Genomic DNA, 19,491 nt, shown 5'->3' with positions numbered 1-19,491 from the left:
AGAGGAAGAGTCACAGAGAGGGAATAAGGGAGAGGAAGAGGAAGAGTCACAGAGGGGATGAGGAGAGGAAGAGTCACAGAGGGGATGAGGAAGAGTCACAAAGGGAATGAGGAAGAGGAAGAGTCACAGAGAGGATGAGGAAGAAGAAGAGTCACAGAGAAGATGAGGAAGAGGAAGAGTCACAGAGAGGATGAGGAAGAGGAAGAGTCACAGAGAGGGGATAAGGGAGAGGAAGAGGAAGAGTCACAGAAGGGATAAGGAGAGGAAGAATCACAGAGAGGATAAGGAAGAGTCACAAAGGGGATGAGGAAGAGGCAGAGGAAATGAGGAGAGGAACCCTTTGATCCATCAATAGCCATCCCATTTTCTGTGTATGGACATACATGTGTGTGAGTAGCCTGTGTACTAACAGAAGTGCTTCGGGAGAGGCTGGCCTTTGGTTATAACTGAACAGCAGAGTTGTATCTTTAGCTCTGGGTTAGAAGCCTCTTACCAACACAGGCTTAGCAAGCTTTAGCTGGCTGAGCCCTGGTCTCCTCGGTGGAAGCTGCGGGATCTATCCCATCGACGAGCAGATAAAACAATGCACATGAAAGTACCGCCCAGAGTATAAACTAGAGCACTATTATTTATGATGAATAAGCAGGAAGGAATCCAGCTGCCAATTATTTTGCTATCTTTTTTACTAGGTTAGGTAATCTAGCCAGAGGGTGAATGGGTAAGATTTTCCTCACTTAGGTTCACAGACAATATGTAAATCTGCAATGCACAGGTGTCTGAAATCTATTATTTATGAGCTTATTTTAATATGCCATATTGTTTTTAATTCTCTTCTGGATCTGTAGACAGTGGAAAATACCAAACTGAGAAAAGTTCTTGCTGAATTTCGCACCTATCTTTAGAGTGACTACAGTTACTGATCTCTGACATATGAGGCACCCGTCCGTGTTGGCAATGAATTGTCCTGGTGGGCACCTCTTCCCTCCAGCAATGATCTCCTTTGTTAAGGTCTTCCTCATATTTTCTGATGTATTAGAGTTTCATGTTTGTCTGTATTAAGACTTTTTTTGCTAGAAATTTGGAATCCTACCTAACGTCAGAATATTTCATAAGCAACACCTAACATTTACCATTTATCCAGCAGTGTTATCTTTCTTGAACTATATTATAGACAACTTCAGACCCTACATGGTAGTCACCAAAAGCGTGTATTTGAAAAAGGATTCAGTGTGCCATATTTATGCATTATTTAATGGTATGCAAATTATAAGTCAGAGAGGAAAACACACGTCAGCATTAATAAACGGCAATGCTACTACATTAATTATGATATTACTATGATTTATTCCCTAGCTTTGCATTTTGATTTTCTTTGAAAATGTATGCCATCTGAAAAGCCTACTTCCTTTCCTAGGTCTCCTGCCTGGCACTTGAGTCTGGTCCTTCTGCCCACCCTATGAGCTTCTGAAGGAAAAAAGTACACAGACATAGAGCCTGAAGCAGCCACATTGTCTTACAAGCATTAAAAATTAAAAAACAAGCACACACCGCCTAAAGCTCCGACATTTATTATGTCAATGTTAAGCACACTTTTTAAAAGACAACATAGAATGTATAGAAACAAGGGGTCAGGGGTCATGCTCATTTCCACAGTACGGGTAATTAGGTTGGCTGGTTTCAAAAGGGTTGGACGTCGCTCCAACTGCGGCAGTCCTAGGGCCCTCTGGATGGGACGGATTCACTGTTCCAATGTGGGTCTGGTTTTTTTTGTTTTTACGTTTTATTAAAAAATATAAATAAAATGGCACTGCAGGCCCAGGCTGGGAGGACTCGGCAGGACTCTTGTCTTCTTGGAGGCTACTGTCAGAAAACATCACAATCTAGCAGGATAACGGAGCACGTTGACGTCGGCTGGGCGGCGCATGTCCGCCCCGCCCTTGGGGGCTTCAAAGTTTCTCAGAACTTAAGGGTTCTTGAGCTTCCATCCGAAAACTGCCACACATCTTGAGCTCGCGGGGTACTACGCCGAACGGGGGTGTGTGAAGGACCTGGAAAGAGGTTGGAGACAGAGGAAGGAAAAGGTACAGTGTGACTTGGCCTGGTGACTTTCTGGTCTCGTGCTAGCTTTTTAACATTATGACTTAAATCAACCACAGGTTGAGCCACTGCCGTGACCTCAAATGTACTCTCCCCTCCCTGGATAGTCCCACCGCCAAGGTGCTTTCCCACACCTCCCGCCTTGTTACCCCGAGGACCCAGACTCCCTATCCCAAGACGTGGAAGTCCTACCAAACTTAAGACACACCTGAAAGGAAACTCTCTTCCTTACAACTGAGAAAACGTAGTAGCAAAACAGTCCTTTGGTCAAGGATAGTGGGAGAGGGAGGAGGGGAGGGAGACATTTTCTTAAAATGATAATAAAATTATAAAGAAACAAAAATCAAAATTGATGTAAAAGCAGCTCAACAAAAACATGAAATGTCACCAACGTCAAGGCAGCCAACGATTTACAAGAAAGAGGTGAACAGTCTCTCAAGAGGAAACCAGAACCCAAGAGTTGCCCTCAAATTGCACCCAAACTGCCTGTAGTTTCTTTCAAACATGCAGGGATTTTATTTGTCTTTTTTGTGTCATGGGGAACCATAATGGTGAAGGGACAGGAGTGGCAACGTTCCTCCGGGATCCCCCTTTGCTGTGGACATTGACTTGACGCAGTGACCTCAGAGTACAGATGTGCTGGGGAGGGCAGCTACTACTGTGCCATTACAGGACTCGTTGCCATGGTAACCTGAAATTTCAGGGACCTGGGGCCTCTTCTCCCCTGACCTCACGATGCAGGAGGCCTGGGGTCTGGAGCTCAGCTGTCTTCCCATATAGCGCCCCCTGAGCAGTGGAGACCTGGACTGAGGGGCCTGCTGTGACCAGGTGGATTCTGGGGAACCCACTTGCCCCTGAGGCCTTTTAGATGCCCCTCCAAACCCCTTTGTCTGACCCACTATTTATACTTAAGGACCTAATAGGCCAAGTACAGCATAAGTGTGCACCATATTCCTTGTTATTCAAAACCACACCCAGCCCTCTAGGTATCCAGGGGCTTCTGCATTAGAAGAAATGTTGGGGATGGTGTTTAACTTGCTCTTCTTTATTGTTTCTGTGAACAATGCGGTAGATTCATGTGCCCTCCTTACATAGATTTTTGCCATGTGACAGAAAGGAAAAACAGTATTTGGATCAATCATAGAGTTGTGTTCAGTCAAGTCTGGTTACTTAAGTACAATGACCCTTGTGAACTGCATTGGCTCCTTTTCCCATTTGGGAGGGAGGTGGGGGAGGGAGGGAGGGAGGGAGGGAGGGGTCTGCTGCTCCCACGACACAGAGAATTAGAACTCCTTCCCCAAAGGCGGATTCCCTGTGCTATAACATAGTGGGCTAACAGGATAGTGAGTTGCAGGAGAGCAAATGTGACTGGCGAAGGACCATGTCTACAGTGTGCTGGGGCAACAGCCCTGGGATACAGCCTATGCATTCTAGTGTCTGTTTCTTAAAAACAAAACAAAACAACAACAACAAAAAGTTCTGGGCAAGCCTTGGGAGATGCTCAGGAAGACACTGAATAGAGATCATGGCTTTCAATGGTAGCATTCTCTCAAAATAATCATTCCCCAAGTAGGTTGAAAGAACACTGCCAATTGCAGCAAAAATCCTCACAACTTAAAAAAAAAAAAAACAACTCCGGAACCTGCTAGGGAGTAGCCATTCCATAGTGACGGCCACAGGGATCAGCAGTCATGCTTGTGTCGGGGAGAGGGTATATAACTAGCTCTCGGGGCGACGTGCTCAGGAGTTCCTCAGTTTCTTTTGAGGACACTCCCAAATAATCCTGGTACCTTTCAGCCCCGCCCCCAATGTCTGTGGATAAGCAGCTTTGTCTCCTTACGTTTGCAGATGAAATGGTATCTAGTCCGCCCTTCCTGCCACCACTTCTTTCTGATTTCTCACTTCAACCATTATGAATATATACAATGTGGACTTATTGCATATACAAAATGGTATTTAAATAAACAGTTTTATCCACAGAACACCCCAGGGGAAAGAAATCAACTACTTCACACTTCCTGCTCCAGCTGGTACACTAGAAGTCTCATGTTCACCCCATGTCTTAGCAACCTTTAAAACGTGTTGGATTCAGACTTCCTGAAGAGCCTACCAGGAGGGGAGAACATGGTTTCAGGAAGGGCCCCCTTACACTGGAGCATTTAGGGTTAAAATGTGCAATAATATCATTTGCAGTATTCCCGCTTATTAAGTTTTTTCTCAAATACAGGGCTTTAAAAAAAATCCTTAGCATACTAGGTGCCAGGGGTTCACATACATTCTACTGGTATGCCAAGATTTACAGAAACTTAACTGAGAATTCTCAGTGACAGGAATGCATGCCACAGTGGGAAACTTGTGTTTTTAGATTCCTTCCTAGTACAAGTGAAAGGGTTTGGGTTCAGGCTAGGAAATGTCACGTGGAAGTCTTAGTCTTGGGGTCTAAAGTTCCATGCCCCCATTGCTTGCTGAGCTTCAGAAATTATATTTTATCAGAAGGTTGCAAGAAGTCGGAAGACGATGGAGCCTGAAGAAGCTGTCTCTCAACAAATTTATTTAACTTTGGGACCATGTAAATCAAACATAATCTGTGATTTATCACCAGATATTTGTGCCCCTCTCCATTCCCAATTTGATTTAAGATATCTCAACTTATAAGGATATCGTATCCACCATTAATTCTGCCTGTCAGGATGCAAAATCTAATTACACTAAGAGCATCGTATACCGAGGAATTAAAATAAGTACTGTGTATAAAATCTGCACAGCTGCACTCTGAGCTGCCGCGAAAGCACGATGGGGACACGCAGAAGCTGAGTGGATATTTAATCTGGTGAGGCATCCATGGTCACCTACAGATGACAAGGCACAGGGAAATATTCCTATTTGTTTTGGAATTAGTTTGGTACTCAACTGAAAACACAGGTATCTTTCCTCAGTTCACTGACAAATACCAACCTCTCAAAGGTGCCTGATTCTCATCCCATCCCATCTCACCACCTGTACAGTAAGTCTTCCCAACTCCCATCAGCGAGGCCCCCTTTCTCACTAAAAATGACTTAAAAAATAAAAGTAAGAGCCAAACACCTTACTTTGCTGATGCTTAAAAAGATAAAAGTCTCCTGGCTTTGGATCAAAGGCATTACACGGAGAGGCCACTTCACAGTCACCATTGGGAAAGAACCACGCAACGAAAAACGCTACCACGGGAGGACAACAGAACAGCTTTTGTTCAGGGTTTTACCAAAAAAAAAAAAAAATGCTGTTGGATGCATTCACCTATGCTGGAAACAGGGAGCCAGCACCACAGAGGCGCAGGCTGTGTAATAAAGCAAACTGAAGCTGCAACACGCAGTAGTTGGAAAACCAACAACATGGATTTCTAAGGAGTGAACGTTTAAAACAGACCTAACCTGCCTTTCAAGCCATTGCAAAACATGAAAAGATAATTAATTGAAGGTTATCTATCTACCCTCATCTGCCACCAGCATGATACAAGGTGCTCAGTAGTGGCCTCCTAAGACCTAGCTCATCCTTGGCTGCTGGTTTTTGTTTTGTTCTTCCTATAATTTTCCTCTCCCCTTTTTTTTCATTATTATTATTTAACAGATTTAGTATATTTGCTACCTTTGTTTCTGGATGTTTAGGGTTGAGGGGGGGAAGGTCATTTTATGAGGAAAGGTCATTATGGAGAATAGGGAGCTATTTGTTTAAGGATCCCCTTTTTTGACATCACACTCTAAAATAGGGAAATAATGGAAGAACAGAAAGGACTTTTAGACACAACAGGCACAGCAGAAAATCCAAAGGAGACAACTGAGGGGCGGCTCCTAGGCTCACAGGTACCTAGTGGATCCCACTAAGGACAGAGCAGAAGTTTTGAACAGTGAACAAGAATTACCTTCCAACTGATCTAAACCTGTACTTCCATGGCTTGAGGTAAGTCTATTTTAATAACAGTAAGTATATTATGCTCCTTGAGGGTATAATACACACATCAAAATGCCCATAGAAATGACCCTGAAAAAGACTAACTGGCCTTCTCTCAAAACCTGTTATTTTGTTGAAAGTAATTTACAGAGTGTGTCAAATGAGGACACAAGAAGCTGACATAGTACTTTAATTTTTTTATTTTTTTTTTCAATAAAGGGACAAAATGGGTGTATGAACAGGTTAATGCAGACAACTGCCAAAAAAACACAGACAGTGGTTTTTCCAATAGAACTTAACAAAGACCAGAAACAAATACAGTAAAAAGCCAGGTTGCAATGACCTTTGGTCATCCAAATAAAAAAAAATAATAATAAAAACAGAGAAAAATAAAAGATCAAATTAAGTGCCTCTGTTCTGAACAGGGCATATAAGCAATAATAAATAGTGACTCCCATAGTAAAAGATAAAATTTCAAGTTACGACAAACAGCTTTCATTACAGGAATAGAAAAGGCCAATAACAAAATATTCTGCATTGCCATTTACAAAAAAGTATTGACTAAAGCGGGCTTTCTCTTTAATATGCTTTGCATAAGAAATTCTTTCCAATCTAAATATAAAGCACCATTTAGTTTTTGGCAATGAAAAAAACTGCAAAACATTGTTGTTGTTTTTTTTTTTCCTTTTTTTTCTTTCTTTTACTGCATATGAAGGTAAGATGCTGGAATGTCGGGGTGAGCGGGGAGGAGGGGCCAAAGCACACTACATAACAAACCAACGCTATTAGCTTGCAGTGCTGCGTACAGCATGGCAGCAGGAAAGGGGGAAAAGGATATGTACAACCCCTATGACAGCCATCCATGTGACATTCTAGCAGGCTCCCCAAACCGCCATTATATGGCTTCTCTGTACAATGTCACACCTCTCTCTCTCTCTCTCTCTCTCTCTCTCTCTCTCTCTCTCTCTCTCTCAGCATACAAATAATTTGCACTATATTATCCTGCCAAATTAAAAAAATATACTGTGGCAGCCTGTCTTTTTTTTTCTACTAACAAAAAGGTACATTGATACCTTTTGAGTGAACAAGCAACAGTTAAAAATACAAGCTTCAATATAAATACTATAGTGCCTAACACTAGATGAACATTTAATTCAAATACCATTCTAGAAATACAGAAAGAAGACCATAACTGTGTTTTAGCATAGGAATCAACATGAGTGTGCGTTTTCCTATTTTTAAGTACTATATAATCTTAAACCTTTCCCCATGTATGCTTTTTTTGTTTTGTTTTGTTTTCATTTTTTTTTACAACCTGAAGAGCGGTGTGTGATCCAAGGCATAGAATTTCCACTACCATTTTTAAATGGATAACAGGTCTTGTAACACCACCAAGACAATGGAACCCTAAAATGCTGTTCCCCCCTAAACATAATGAAGTGTCTTTTTAAAAATTCTTTTCTTAACATTTATACTTAAAAAAGTTTTGTACAAAAATCCTTGCACTGTAGAAGCAAAGGAGTCATTCGTTTCTATGTTAAGTATGTTGTTTCCATCCACAGCGCTTGCAGTGTTGCATCCAAGTGAGGAAGCTCAATAGTCAAGTAAATGGCTGGCAACGTCTGTCTTAGTTTTTTTAGGTTTGTTTGTTTTTTATTATTTTTTAATGCTCATCATTGAGATTGTGTTCAATTGTTTTCAGCATTCTTGCAACGTTTCCCTTAATAAAGACCTGTAAACTGGGAAAACTGTACAGTGCACTTAATTGTCCTATCTGAGCAGGTTTATTTTATACTCAACCTCTGTATCTCTGATTAGAGAAAAGATACAGGTATCATAGGCAGAGTCAAGTGCTATTTGAACACCAACTGGGGCAGATGCTAGCTTAAAACAAAGAAGGAAGAAAAAAGAAAGAAAGAAAGAAAGAAAGAAAGAATAAAACAAAATAAAAACGAATCCTCTTCCATGTTAAACACAAATAGCACACAGTGTATGGAAAAGAAATGAAGTACAACTTCCAGGGAGCACAGACATAGATACTGCTGCTCTTAGAGGTCTTCCTCTTCTTTTTGAAGACTGTCACATTAAATGTAAGTCTTAGAGATTCATAGTTAATCATCATTGTATCGCTGGTCGCTTATACACCTGTTCTAGTTTCAAATGGCAAACAGTACTACATTGTGCTAACCAATCACTACTGTTTTCTGTTTCTCTCTCTCTCTCATCATATCAGCCTGTTCTTTCAAATGTCCTCTAAAGGGCTTTATCATTTTATTGTCCACTCGACAACCAACTAGAGCTGGATCTACTTCTTTTGGCGCCAGAATTTCATTAAATATATCATTTTAAACAAGTATTGTCATAAGATGAACTTCTTGCTAATGTATTTCATCACATTCCAGGGCCTTTGCACATTTCACATTCAATTTGATAACCATTTAAAAATAAAATAAAACTTTAGGCAAAACAGCCCATTTCTTTTATGCTCTCACAAGGAGCAAAGTAGCTTTTATACTGGTATAATCAGTCTTGTTCACAAAGTTAAAGGCAAAAATCAATGATTAGCTAGGACATAATGGGTCATATTTTTAGGTAGCCATTGTTGTGAGAAATACAACACAGAATTACATGCTAGATCCTAAAGTTTATTACCTCACCCAATGCTAGATTAAGCTACAAGTTTATAACAAGCAGAAAAAAACCATCAACATGGTTTGAATAGATCCAAGGCACTCATTTTAAAAGCCAAATGATAGAATAAACTTGTTCTTCTGTTAATTTGTCAATTCAAGGCCTTTTTTCCCTCTCCAATTAATACATGTAACCCTTTAGAGACAGACATTTAGCACATTTTTTTCAGTGCTATCTGTTCTGTCTGTAGAGGGTTAGTTAAACCAAACACTGTTTCCCTCCTCATGTTATAAAATAAAGCCGCACATGATCTGTATTACAGAATTATGTATGCAGCATGCGTTGTTTTCTACCCTCCCTCCCTCACACTCTCAGAATGGAACTGGAAACAGCAACAACATGTTTGCTCATAATGAATTAGGGACAATTTAAAATAGCCATAACATACCATACATGCTGTCTAAGTTAAGGGGGGGAAAACATACACAACATGTAAATTATTGCACAAGAGAAAGGCTCAAAGTTTGCGTAAAATGCAATAGTATTGCCCCAAACATGCATTCAAACGGTGAGAACATAAAGGATTTAAAATTTAAAAAAAGAAGAAGAAAAAGGAAAAAAAAAAGGAAAAACAAAACAAAAAACCAGGTGTGCTGGTGACAAGCACTCATTCATATTCTTAGCTTCCATTACTTCTGTTGTTTGTTTGTTTGTTTGATCACATGGGACTAGAAAAATCCTACAGGGAGTAGGGCTGGAAGGACAATGGGGAAGGGGTGAAAGGGGGGCATCAAGTGGGAGTGAGGGAGGGGTATTAATATACCTCTATTCAGTTTTTATATCATTATTCAACACTCGATCACTGTGCCATTTTTTCATGTGTTTCTCCAGGGTACTGTACACGCTAAAAGGCATCTTACAAATTTCACATTTGTAAACGTCCTTCCCCACCTGGCCATGCGTTTTCATGTGCCTGGTGAGCTTGCTACTCTGGGCACAGGCATAGTTGCACAGCTCGCATTTATAAGGCCTTTCGCCCGTGTGGCTTCTCCTGTGGACAGTGAGATTGCTACAGTTCTTGAAGACTTTCCCACAGTACTCACAAGTGTCGCTGCGTCTGCCCTCTTTTGAGCTGGGCCTGCCCGGGCCCGGACCACTAATATGGGGCGTGCTCCCTCCACTTCCTGTGCCGCTGCGCCCTGAGATCCCTCCGTCCAGCTCCCCGGGCGGTGTGGAGAAGCGCAAGCTCCCGTTCTCCGAGGAGTGCTCTGACGAGGAGGCAAAAGGCGATTGTCTGGAGTCTCCGAAAGTAAGGAAGGGATCTTTGAGCTGCCTGGAGGCCGCATAGCCAGCGAGCCACTGCGAATACACGTTCTCCGTGTTAGGCATCGCGGCCGGGGGCAGGTCAAACTCCTTCTCCAGCTTGATGCGCTTGGAGAAGGGGCTCAGCGAGCTGGGGCTACCCAGCAGCAGCTTTTTGGACAGACCCCCCGAAGCCGATTCGCCGGGGGAGCAGCCACGACCATTAACAGTGCCATCGTCTATGCGGTCTGACTCACCGGCCACCGAGTCTTCATCACAAGTGTCCCTATGGCCCTCGGCCTCGGCCAGGTGGCTGCGCTTATGCTTTTCGCCCAGGACCTGGTGGAAGGCCTCGCTGAAGTGCTGCATGGAGCTGAGCACCATGCCCTGCATGACATCGGGCAGGGCGCGGCCCTCGTCGCCCACGCCCACCACTGCGCCCCGAGAGCTGTTCTCATGGTGGCGTGCAGCCTCCAGGCTCAGCCCGAAGCCGTAGTCCACCCTCTCGCTCTCCGTCAGCTCCTCCTCCTCCTCTTCCTCCTCTTCTTCTTCTTCCTCCTCGTCGTCCTCTTCCTCCTCATCCCCGTTCTCTGGGATCAAGTTGGGGTCGTTCTCACTCTTGAACTTGGCCACCACTGACTTGAGCGCACTGCTGGCGCTGCCCACCAGGTCGCTGGTGCCAGGTTCCGGGGAGCTGGCTGTGGAGAGGCCATCGTCGGACTTGACTGTCATGGGGGATGATTTGTGCATGTGTGTCTTCATGTGGCGCTTCAGCTTGCTGGCCTGTGTGCACGCGTGGTCGCACAGGTTGCACTTATAGGGCTTCTCACCAGTATGGCTGCGCCGGTGCACCACCAAGTTGCTCTGAAATTTGAACGTCTTGCCGCAGAACTCGCATGACTTGGACTTGACCGGGGGTTGGGAGGGAGGAGGGGCGGATTGCAGAGGAGGGAGGGGGGGCGTCGCCAGGAAGGGTGGCTTGCTACCTGGCTGGAATGGTTGCAGTAACCTTTGCATAGGGCTGGGCCGGCCTGGGGACAGCGGTGGACTAGACGTGTTCCCTGCCAGCTCTCTAAGTCTCCTAGAGAAATCCATGGCGGGAGGCTCCATAGCCATTGGATTCAACCGCAGCACCCTGTCAAAGGCACTCGGGTGATGGGTGGCCAGGGCCATCTCTTCCGCCCCCAGGCGCTCTATGCGGTGGGGGTCCAAGTGATGTCTCGGTGGTGGACTAAACAGGGGGGGAGTGGGTGGAAAGCGCCCTTCTGCCAGGCCGGAAGCCTCTCTCGATACTGATCCTGGTATTCTTAGCAGGTTAAAGGGGTTATTGTCTGCAATATGAATCCCATGGAGAGGTGGCTGGGAAGGACATTCTGCACCTAGTCCTGAAGGGATACCAACCCGCGGGGTCAGGGGACTTCCGTGTTCACTTTCTAAGTAGATTCTTAATCCATGAGTGTTCTGTGCGTGTTGCAAGAGAAACCATGCACTGGTGAATGGCTGTTTGCAAGTTGTACATGTGTAGCTGCTGGGCTCATCTTTACCTGCAAAACAATACAACACCAACATCAATGCTTAATCGCTGAGGCAGGCATCAGCAATTGCTTATTCATGTTCCAACAACCAGCCTCTCCTGGCCCCATCTCGTAAGCCTCAGCCTTCACCCACCTACCCTGCTGCCGACGTGTTGTTTTCCATGTCTGGAGCCCAACAAATATTTGTCAAATTAGTCTTCGTGACATTTTACTCAGTTCCAAGAGTTCCATATTCAAGCCCCATAGCACAAAGTCCTAACTGGTCCAGGCTATGTTAAAAGGAACACTCCATTCCAGGGGTCTCAGCAAATGTCTTCCATTTGCTGTGCTGTGGGCAAGTCATTTCAGCTCTGTGCCACTGTCTCATTGGTTAAATGGGGTACCGAGACAAGACAAGGCCAAAGCCAGAGTCAGTTTGATGTCTCGAAGGAAAACGTCTGCACCCTGACTCCTCTGGTCCTAGTCCACTTTCCCGTGGGTCGTAGGAGAGCTTAACTTTCTAACAAGGCAATATTACTACATAGAGATATCAAAAAGAGAAGGTCAAAAATCAATATAATTCTCTGACCCTACATGGTTCAACTGGAAACACACTAATTGTTGGCCTGTCTTGGGTTCCTTAACATCCTATAATCCCATGTTTAATCTCAAGGGGGGTGTTGTGATTAAAATCTCAAAAGAAAAATGTAATTCTGATTTAACTGAAAAGCTGTATTGAATCCTTAGGCATTCTCCCCAGTTCAACAAAAGAGAGAGTAGAGAAGTTAGGAGTGGCTGGTGCCAACTTCAGCAGACCCAGCATGCTGGTTGTAGGAGCAGTGGCGGCAGCCAGCACCATGACAGGCGGCAGGCTGAGCAATGCTACCCTAGCCGCAGCCTCATTATTTTGAGAGGCTAACAACGTGAACCAAATTATACAACATCCTGCGCCCTCGGCTGAGACTAGGCTCCAGTTGAGAAAGAAACAGAAAGATACAGTTCAGCTAGTCAACTCTTTGGCCAGTGGCCAAGCTGTCTGGAGAGGGGCCCTGCTCAAGTCACATTGTTTCTCTCTTACTGAAAAGAACCCAAGAGTGGTAAATGCCACTTTGGCAAAGAGGTGACAGGCTTGACTTCACAAAATTCATTCATTTTTTTCCTGATAGCTAAATTTAAATATATATTCCCATATATGTATGTGTATATATATATGTATGTTAAGGAACCCAACACACACATATATGGGGTTTATGGAGTAACCAACAGTTTACCAGCCAACTGCAACATTTAAGGATGTGGAAGAGACAGTGGCCTAGGCACAAGGATGAGTCTAGCTAATGGCCCAGACACTTAAAAAAAATGCCAGGGCTTAAAGTATAACTGAGAAATACACTTTCTCCCTATGTGAGGCTAGAACAGTCCCTTAACCCATGGCTAGCATTCCTAAGTAACTTTTTCAATGGAACAAAATTCACCAGGGAGCTAAGGAGTGGGCACAAGGAATTCATCAATTATATGATTCCTCCATTTAGCAAGTCAGAAAGAAAAGCTGCCAAGGTCTTCTCAGGAGCCCCAAACATTCATATTCCAAAGCAAGCCAGCCTCGCTCAAGCGCTTGTCTAAATAATGGACTCCTGCCCTGACCTTGTAATTTACTTTACAATGCATTTATAATCTCACTCAATATAGCCCACTCCTGGGGAAATCTCCTTAACAAGATTAGATGGTAAGATACCAAAATTAGGTTTCAAACATTTGTCTAATGTGGAGGGAGGAAGAAAGGCAGAGATTTTGAAAGAAAATGCTGACATTAGAATCACATTATCTGCCTCTTTTCTTCAAAGAGAAATAAAAAGCTTCAATGAGAGTATTTTCATATTTTGTTGTTGTTGTTGAACAATGACTTGGGCTCTAAATGGTCAGGAAAAAAAATCTGGTTCCAACGACTGTGATCGTCCATAGCGTTCCTCTATGCCTCCCTAGGACTCTGGATCCTGCTCGTGTATTTAGCCTAATAATCAGAGGGCTGTAACGAAGGAGCTTCACTCAGCTGAAGCAAACCCTTAATACTTTCATCACTCCAAATGCCTTAAAATCATTTTTGACCCTTATACTCTCTTAAAGCCTGGGAATGGGGCTGTAATTAGCAATGACGGTCTCAAATGTGCCAAGATGGAGCCCCTGATACGAGCCAAATTCTGGGCACTCTAAGCACATGGAGAGTCTCATCTGTTAGCTTCCCATGAGGCTTAACGAAGTGCCATTTTATTTTGCTTTCTAAAAATTTCTTTTCCAGAGCCAGTTGTGTGGTTGTGCTACAGAAGGTTAACAACACTACGACGCTGTCGTTCCCCTCACACGCGGGGCCAGAGGAAACAGCTTTTGAACTTATAATGAGCACACACACACAGCCTTCACTATCGCCTTCCCATGTTCCCATCAACTAGATATTCTAGATCACAAGGGCACCTACTGTAATCACGATGTCAATGACTGAAGATTACACGGAAAGAGCCGCTCAGAAGCTGGTAATTATTACCAGTCCACTAATAGCAAGCGATGCATTGCCATTTCACCACGGAATCTGCATTTCTCTCGGCTCATGCTGGCGCACCGCATTGTATTACAGTGCTCACGGATTCTAAATTCCTAAACTGCAGTCATCAATAAATGTGTTACTCGCTGCAATTTGTGAAATTACTTTGTTCATAACATCTTTGATGGTTTAGAAAGACCAGAATTGATTTCCTGCATGGCAAAATTAGGGCTACATTGATTTATTGATGTGTAAAATATAATAATATTCTTCATTTACTCTGATGAAAATCAACTTCTCACTTTGAGAGCTTCATTGGGCATTTACCAGGATTGTTTTGATTTAAAGCAATAAACTGAGCCCTGCCCCTCCCCAGTACAAGAACTCAAGGCACTCAAAGGGTTAAACCCAGCTGTTAGCCAACCTACTTACTGTCTTGTATTTTATTTCATTTTATGAGAAGAAATGCCCTCCATTTCTAAATGTGTCATCAATATGAGAAAGTCATGTGGCTGAGGCCTCGCAATTTGAAAGAACAAAAGAGGTCTATGATAAGGCCCCTTAATGTCATTTCCTAGCTTGTGACTCGGTGCCCAACTGAAATGTCCCTGGGCCTTGGGATTCCTACATGTGAAACAACATTAAAAACAGGACCTTTAAAGAAGTGTATGGGTGCATGCAGGGTGTGTGTGTGTGTGTGTGTGTATGTGTACCTAACCAGATTATACTCCCAGCACGGTTTGGAAAGGAACGTCCATGGCAGCCTAAATGCAGGCTTTGGCAACAGAGGCAAGTGGGGGGATTATGTCAGTTACACTTTCATGGCCAAGAAGGCCACAACGTCAAGGGCCCTGAATGCCAAGGATGACTGGTCCATGTAGCTAATGAGGATGGGCACTAGCTTTGTTGTAGGGCTGTGTGGAGCCCACAGCCCAATGCCACATGCCTTCTTCTGATTACTCCTGTACTGGTCAGTATGCACTATTCAAGTATCGTGGAGGAAGTAGGACCTCCATCCACATCAGGTCTTTCTAACCATCATCCAGAGCTCCCAGGTCTCAGAGCACTAAGCTGTCCTTGGCTTCTCAACTCTGCCCTCCACTGACCCCCTCAATCTCCTCAGTCAAGTGCAGACCCTAGACACCCCTAGCAAAGGAAAACTGCTCCCCACCTAGCTACCATGCAGGGACTCAAAGCCAACACCTAAACTTTCTGTGTTCTGTGACCTAAGCCAGGCTCAGGTCCAGCTGGGAATGGGGGAGAAGATGAGGCACCCACATGCCTACCCTAAGCCCTGGGGACCCAGAAGCTTGTGAAATCCTATAAAATGTCTCTGTTACCTGGGATTACCCAGGAGGCTTTGAATCTGCTTTCAAGGGGCATGACCTCCCTTGCAGACACCATTCACAAGATGGCTGAGGGTAGTGACCAGCCCTTGAGAGGAAGCATTCATAGTTTCAGCATTTGTGCTCCACACCTTGCTCTGCTCTTTTCTGTTTTCTTGAAAATAAACATTAGCTGCCATATTAATGCATCCCTTTTCTCCTGAGCCTCTGTGTGTGTGTGATATGTGTGTGTGTGGTGTGTGGTGTGTGGTGTGTGGTGTGTGTGTGTGTGTGTGTGTGTGTGTGTATGTGTGTGTGTGTGGTGTGTGTGTGTGTGTCTGTGTGTGGTGTATGTGTGTGTGTGGGGTGGGGATGAACTCCTCCTTCAAATACTTTGGCCATGTGTGACTCATACCACACACTTTTACACAGAGAAGAAAGCCAACTTGGTTTCTAAGACATCTTTCAGAAAACATGTTTATAAATAAATAAATCTGAATTTCATAAAGAGATCCCTGCTATAAAAGTTAGAGGCATGTGTGTGAGAAGGCGACAGTGGGCTCTTCACATTTTACCTACATCTCTGCATATCTCCCTCTAAAATAAGGAGAAAAAGAAATTCTATGTGCTGTGCATCTGTATGTATGTATATATGTACACATAATATACCATGTGAATCTGTAAATATACTATGTTCAGATACACATGTGAATGCATAAGTAACATGCATTATAATACCCCCGGACTAACTGTAAATTGCCTGTGATTCTGGCTTCTCTGAAGGATGCATGCCAAAAAATCAAGTCAAAGCATCTACAAAGCAGTAGGAGTGAGTGTCCAGCAGTAAGATTGGCTGTGAACACAAAGATAGTCTAGCCACCAGCCATGGTGCCAGGTAAGGGGAGGGAAAGTCTCTCTCTCTCTCTCTCTCTCTCTCTCTCTCTCTCTCTCTCTCTCAACTACAGGTAGGGGGAGGGCTGGTGCCAAGTGATTAATGAAGTAATACATAGCAGGTGCCAGTCTGTATTAGAAGAAACTCCCTTCAGTGCTTAAACAGTAAGGCTAATTTCTAGAAACCCTCATCTCTATACACATGGACATTTGTAGAAGAGATAATGTTCAACTTACAAATACCCTGCGGGGCATATTCTGCACTCATCCCGGGCGTGGGGATTAGAGCTCCGTGTGCAGACCGAGGAGAGGACAGGCCCCTCCAGTGCAGAAGTTTATCTGTGAAAGAAACCCAGAGTCAAGCACCACCGCCATAAACAATGAGCATCGTAAACCACAGGATATCACATTTCCCTTCCATTAAAATAGATTAACATCATTACAGCAGCCTTGCAGATAGTACCAGGCCCAGGGCCCCAAACAAACCTCAGTGGAGAGCTGTTTCCCACCAGTTTCATTTTGTCTTTAATTTTGGTCTTTTTGGACAACAAGGAAGGGGTTGGTTTGAAGTATGAGGCAGGGGTTGTTTCTCGGGTCCCTTTGCTTATTTGTTGTTAGTTGATTGTTACAAGATCTATATAAGCAGCAAGGAGAAGATTGGTAATAACATGGATAGACCAGGGGAAAAGAGAATTTATCTGCAAGGCTGGCTTACATGCATCCACCAACTTTAGACAAACCCCATGCAAACAATCGGCTAATAGGAAATAAGGCTTGCGACCCACCCTCTCTTTCAGGGAATAGCACTCTTTAGCTTCCTCAGACTGCAGGTATCTAGGACTCAGGACTGCACTCTAGAGTCCTGTCAGTGCCTACCCCATGGAGGTAGGCCTCTCCACAATACAAAGCAATGAGCATGAAGGTTAGTCTTTTAATATTTAAATGACTTTGGACAAGACCCTTACATCCCTTCAGATGAAGGATAATGTGACAAAGTGACAAGGCAAAAAACAAACAAACAAACAAACAAAACAAACAAACAAAACAAAAAACCAGTATCCAGCAGCAGCATCAAACCTAAGGCCTATGCTCTGCATCCCACTGCGTGCCCTGAGGCAAGGCGAGTTCTCACCGAGTACGCATCACAGAGCCAGGTAAGCACCTTTAGCCCTGGGAATCCTGTGCTCCGTATTCATGTCCCCCAATACACCCCAGCTAACTGCCCCTGGAGAGGATGACCTTGTGGTGGAGGTCAGAGAAGCTGAGTTTGATGGTGAATGAGTAGGGCAAATAATAGTAACAGTACTGGGAAGCGTTGCCAGTGAGCAGGTGTAGGAGAGTTTCCTCCACTGTGGGTCACAGCCCTACATGGGCTCAAATAACTAACACTGAGAACTCACTTCTCATAAATGCTTAGTTCAGAGTGGCAGAAGAATGTCGAAGGTTGTTGTCTCAGAAGTAGTTGGAAGTTGCCCAGTGTTTCGTGTTGCTGCAGTCTTGGTTCCAAAACACAGCATGTGCATGTCACACTGTGCATGGCCATTCAGGCCTCGAAGCACCAGGAGCACTGCCTTGCTGACCCAGGCTCCACAGTGTTGTATGCTCTTAGCTGCAGAATTTTTGCTGCACACAGAGTCGTCTCCTCTTATGGAAATGGAATGGCTTAGTCACAGAAAACAAAGACCCCACACTTTCCCACTGCCATTCTTCAGTATGGCAAATTAGTTTGTCTTTGGATTATATGGCGATACATAGAATATTTTATTTTAAAACATTACTTGAATCACTAACTTTTGAGTTTCAGAAGAAAAAACAAACGACTTAGAATTAGTCTTTAAATTAGTTCAGAATCCCCAGCGTCTTGTGAAACAGTCATAAACACACTTCTGCCACTTTGAACTACATATTTATAAGAAGTTGGTTCTCAATATTAGTGATTATAAAATCAAAATATCAATGAACTCTGAAAAACTCTGAGATGCTCTCCATCCTGTAGTACCAAATACTAAGCCAAGAGTTCATTATTTATGTAAAAATAAACACACCCATCCATCTTATTAGTATGCAAATTTGCATTAGCCGTTAGTAAATGTTAAGATTATATACATAACAAATAATTGCGTAAAAATAATTTCTTTGTAATGTATCTTAAGTAAATTTGATTTGTACATTTGTTTTATGCAAGTGCATACTGAGTCGTTTGAAAACTTAGGTGAAAAGCAGTCACAAGTGGAAAAGTTTAAGAAATGCATTGTGATCTCATTATACACATGTTACCAAGTGAGAGGCAGGACTGCAGGACCAGACTCCCTTTTATGAGGAACCTGACGGATAACAACAGCCTGAAGAAGAAACCTGCTATTGCTGTGCTGAAATGGAGACGTACCAAGCCTAGGACCAAGTGGTTCTCAACCTGTAGGCCGAGACCCCTGGGGTAGGAAGTTGAGTTACCCTTTCATAGGTCACATATCAGATATCCTTCATTATCAGATACTTACACTGCAATTCATATTAGTAGCAAAATTACAGTTATGATGTAACGATGAAAATAATTTATGGTTCGGGTCACCACAACGTGAGGAACTGTAATAAATAAAGAGTCACAGCATTCGGAAGGTTGGAAACCTCTGCCTTAGACCATCTATGAAGACACTGTCTCCTCTCAGACCAAAGCCCAAATAAAACCACAAAAAGGAACCTGTAACTGTGGGAGACTTGGTTCAAGAAACAAATATGTGTCCCTTTTGTTGTTTGTGCTAAATTGGGAGTGAGGTTTAAAAGAAAATCAGCTGCCAGCTAAGTTCTTGAAGCTCTCAGGAGAAACCTGAGAATCCACTCTTGCACCTGTTCTTGTCTCAGCCAGCTTCTCTGTGGCAGAGCATGAAATTCTTTTCTCAGAAAACCACACACCTGAGGTATTTCCGTGACCCCAGCACAAAAGCAACAAGGTCCTTGAACCCCTGCATGGGGAGAGTCCAAATTCAAACTCCCTGCCACGTTGGGGAGAGACCTTAACTCCAGTACCTCCAACAAGAAAGGCGAGAGCTGTTAGACAAATTCCAGCTTGATGGTGCACATGCGCTGCTAGATGCCTGCTAACCTGTTAGCAAGAAACAAGGTAATTTCAGAGCAGCAAGGACCAGTGAGGTCTCAGTGACCAAAGCATGCGAGTATCCACATTGAGTTTCTTTGGAGTTTTGTTCTTGGCGTTGTATGAAACCTCAGTGTTCACACCCATCTGTGTCTTTATTTTACAGATAGGAGACTA

General features: G+C 43.7%; 1 protein-coding gene and 1 long non-coding RNA gene across 8 annotated transcripts in view; one reads left to right on the top strand and one right to left on the bottom strand.

Moving 5' to 3' along the window:
- Positions 1–1,190: 1,190 nt before the first annotated feature.
- Bcl11a (BAF chromatin remodeling complex subunit BCL11A) overlaps positions 1,191–19,491 on the bottom strand; it is a 95,583-nt gene continuing 77,282 nt past the window's right edge. For 2 of the 7 annotated variants that reach the window (XM_029483870.1, XM_029483869.1), the window contains exons 3-4: positions 16,461–16,562; positions 6,697–11,501 (exon numbers count right to left, since the gene is read on the bottom strand). In XM_029483870.1, coding sequence (XP_029339730.1) covers positions 9,481–11,501; positions 16,461–16,562 — 2,123 coding nt within the window. In that variant the 3' untranslated portion in view covers positions 6,697–9,480. Of the gene's footprint in view, positions 2,049–6,206; positions 11,502–16,460; positions 16,563–19,491 lie in introns of those variants that run through there. The other 5 variants (XM_021176056.2, XM_021176055.1, XM_021176053.2 and 2 more) reach the window with 5 other exon arrangements.
- LOC110304628 lies at positions 1,985–7,665 on the top strand. Its single transcript, XR_002379092.2, has 3 exons — positions 1,985–2,081; positions 5,843–6,033; positions 7,587–7,665. It is a non-coding gene; the product is annotated as an uncharacterized LOC110304628 (long non-coding RNA).

The sequence above is a fragment of the Mus caroli genome, chromosome 11 (assembly GCF_900094665.2).
Source record: "Mus caroli chromosome 11, CAROLI_EIJ_v1.1, whole genome shotgun sequence".
NCBI classification, from domain to species: domain Eukaryota; kingdom Metazoa; phylum Chordata; class Mammalia; order Rodentia; family Muridae; genus Mus; species Mus caroli.
The sequence above is the reverse complement of the archived record's forward strand: the minus strand, read 5'-3'. Positions and strand labels throughout refer to the sequence as shown.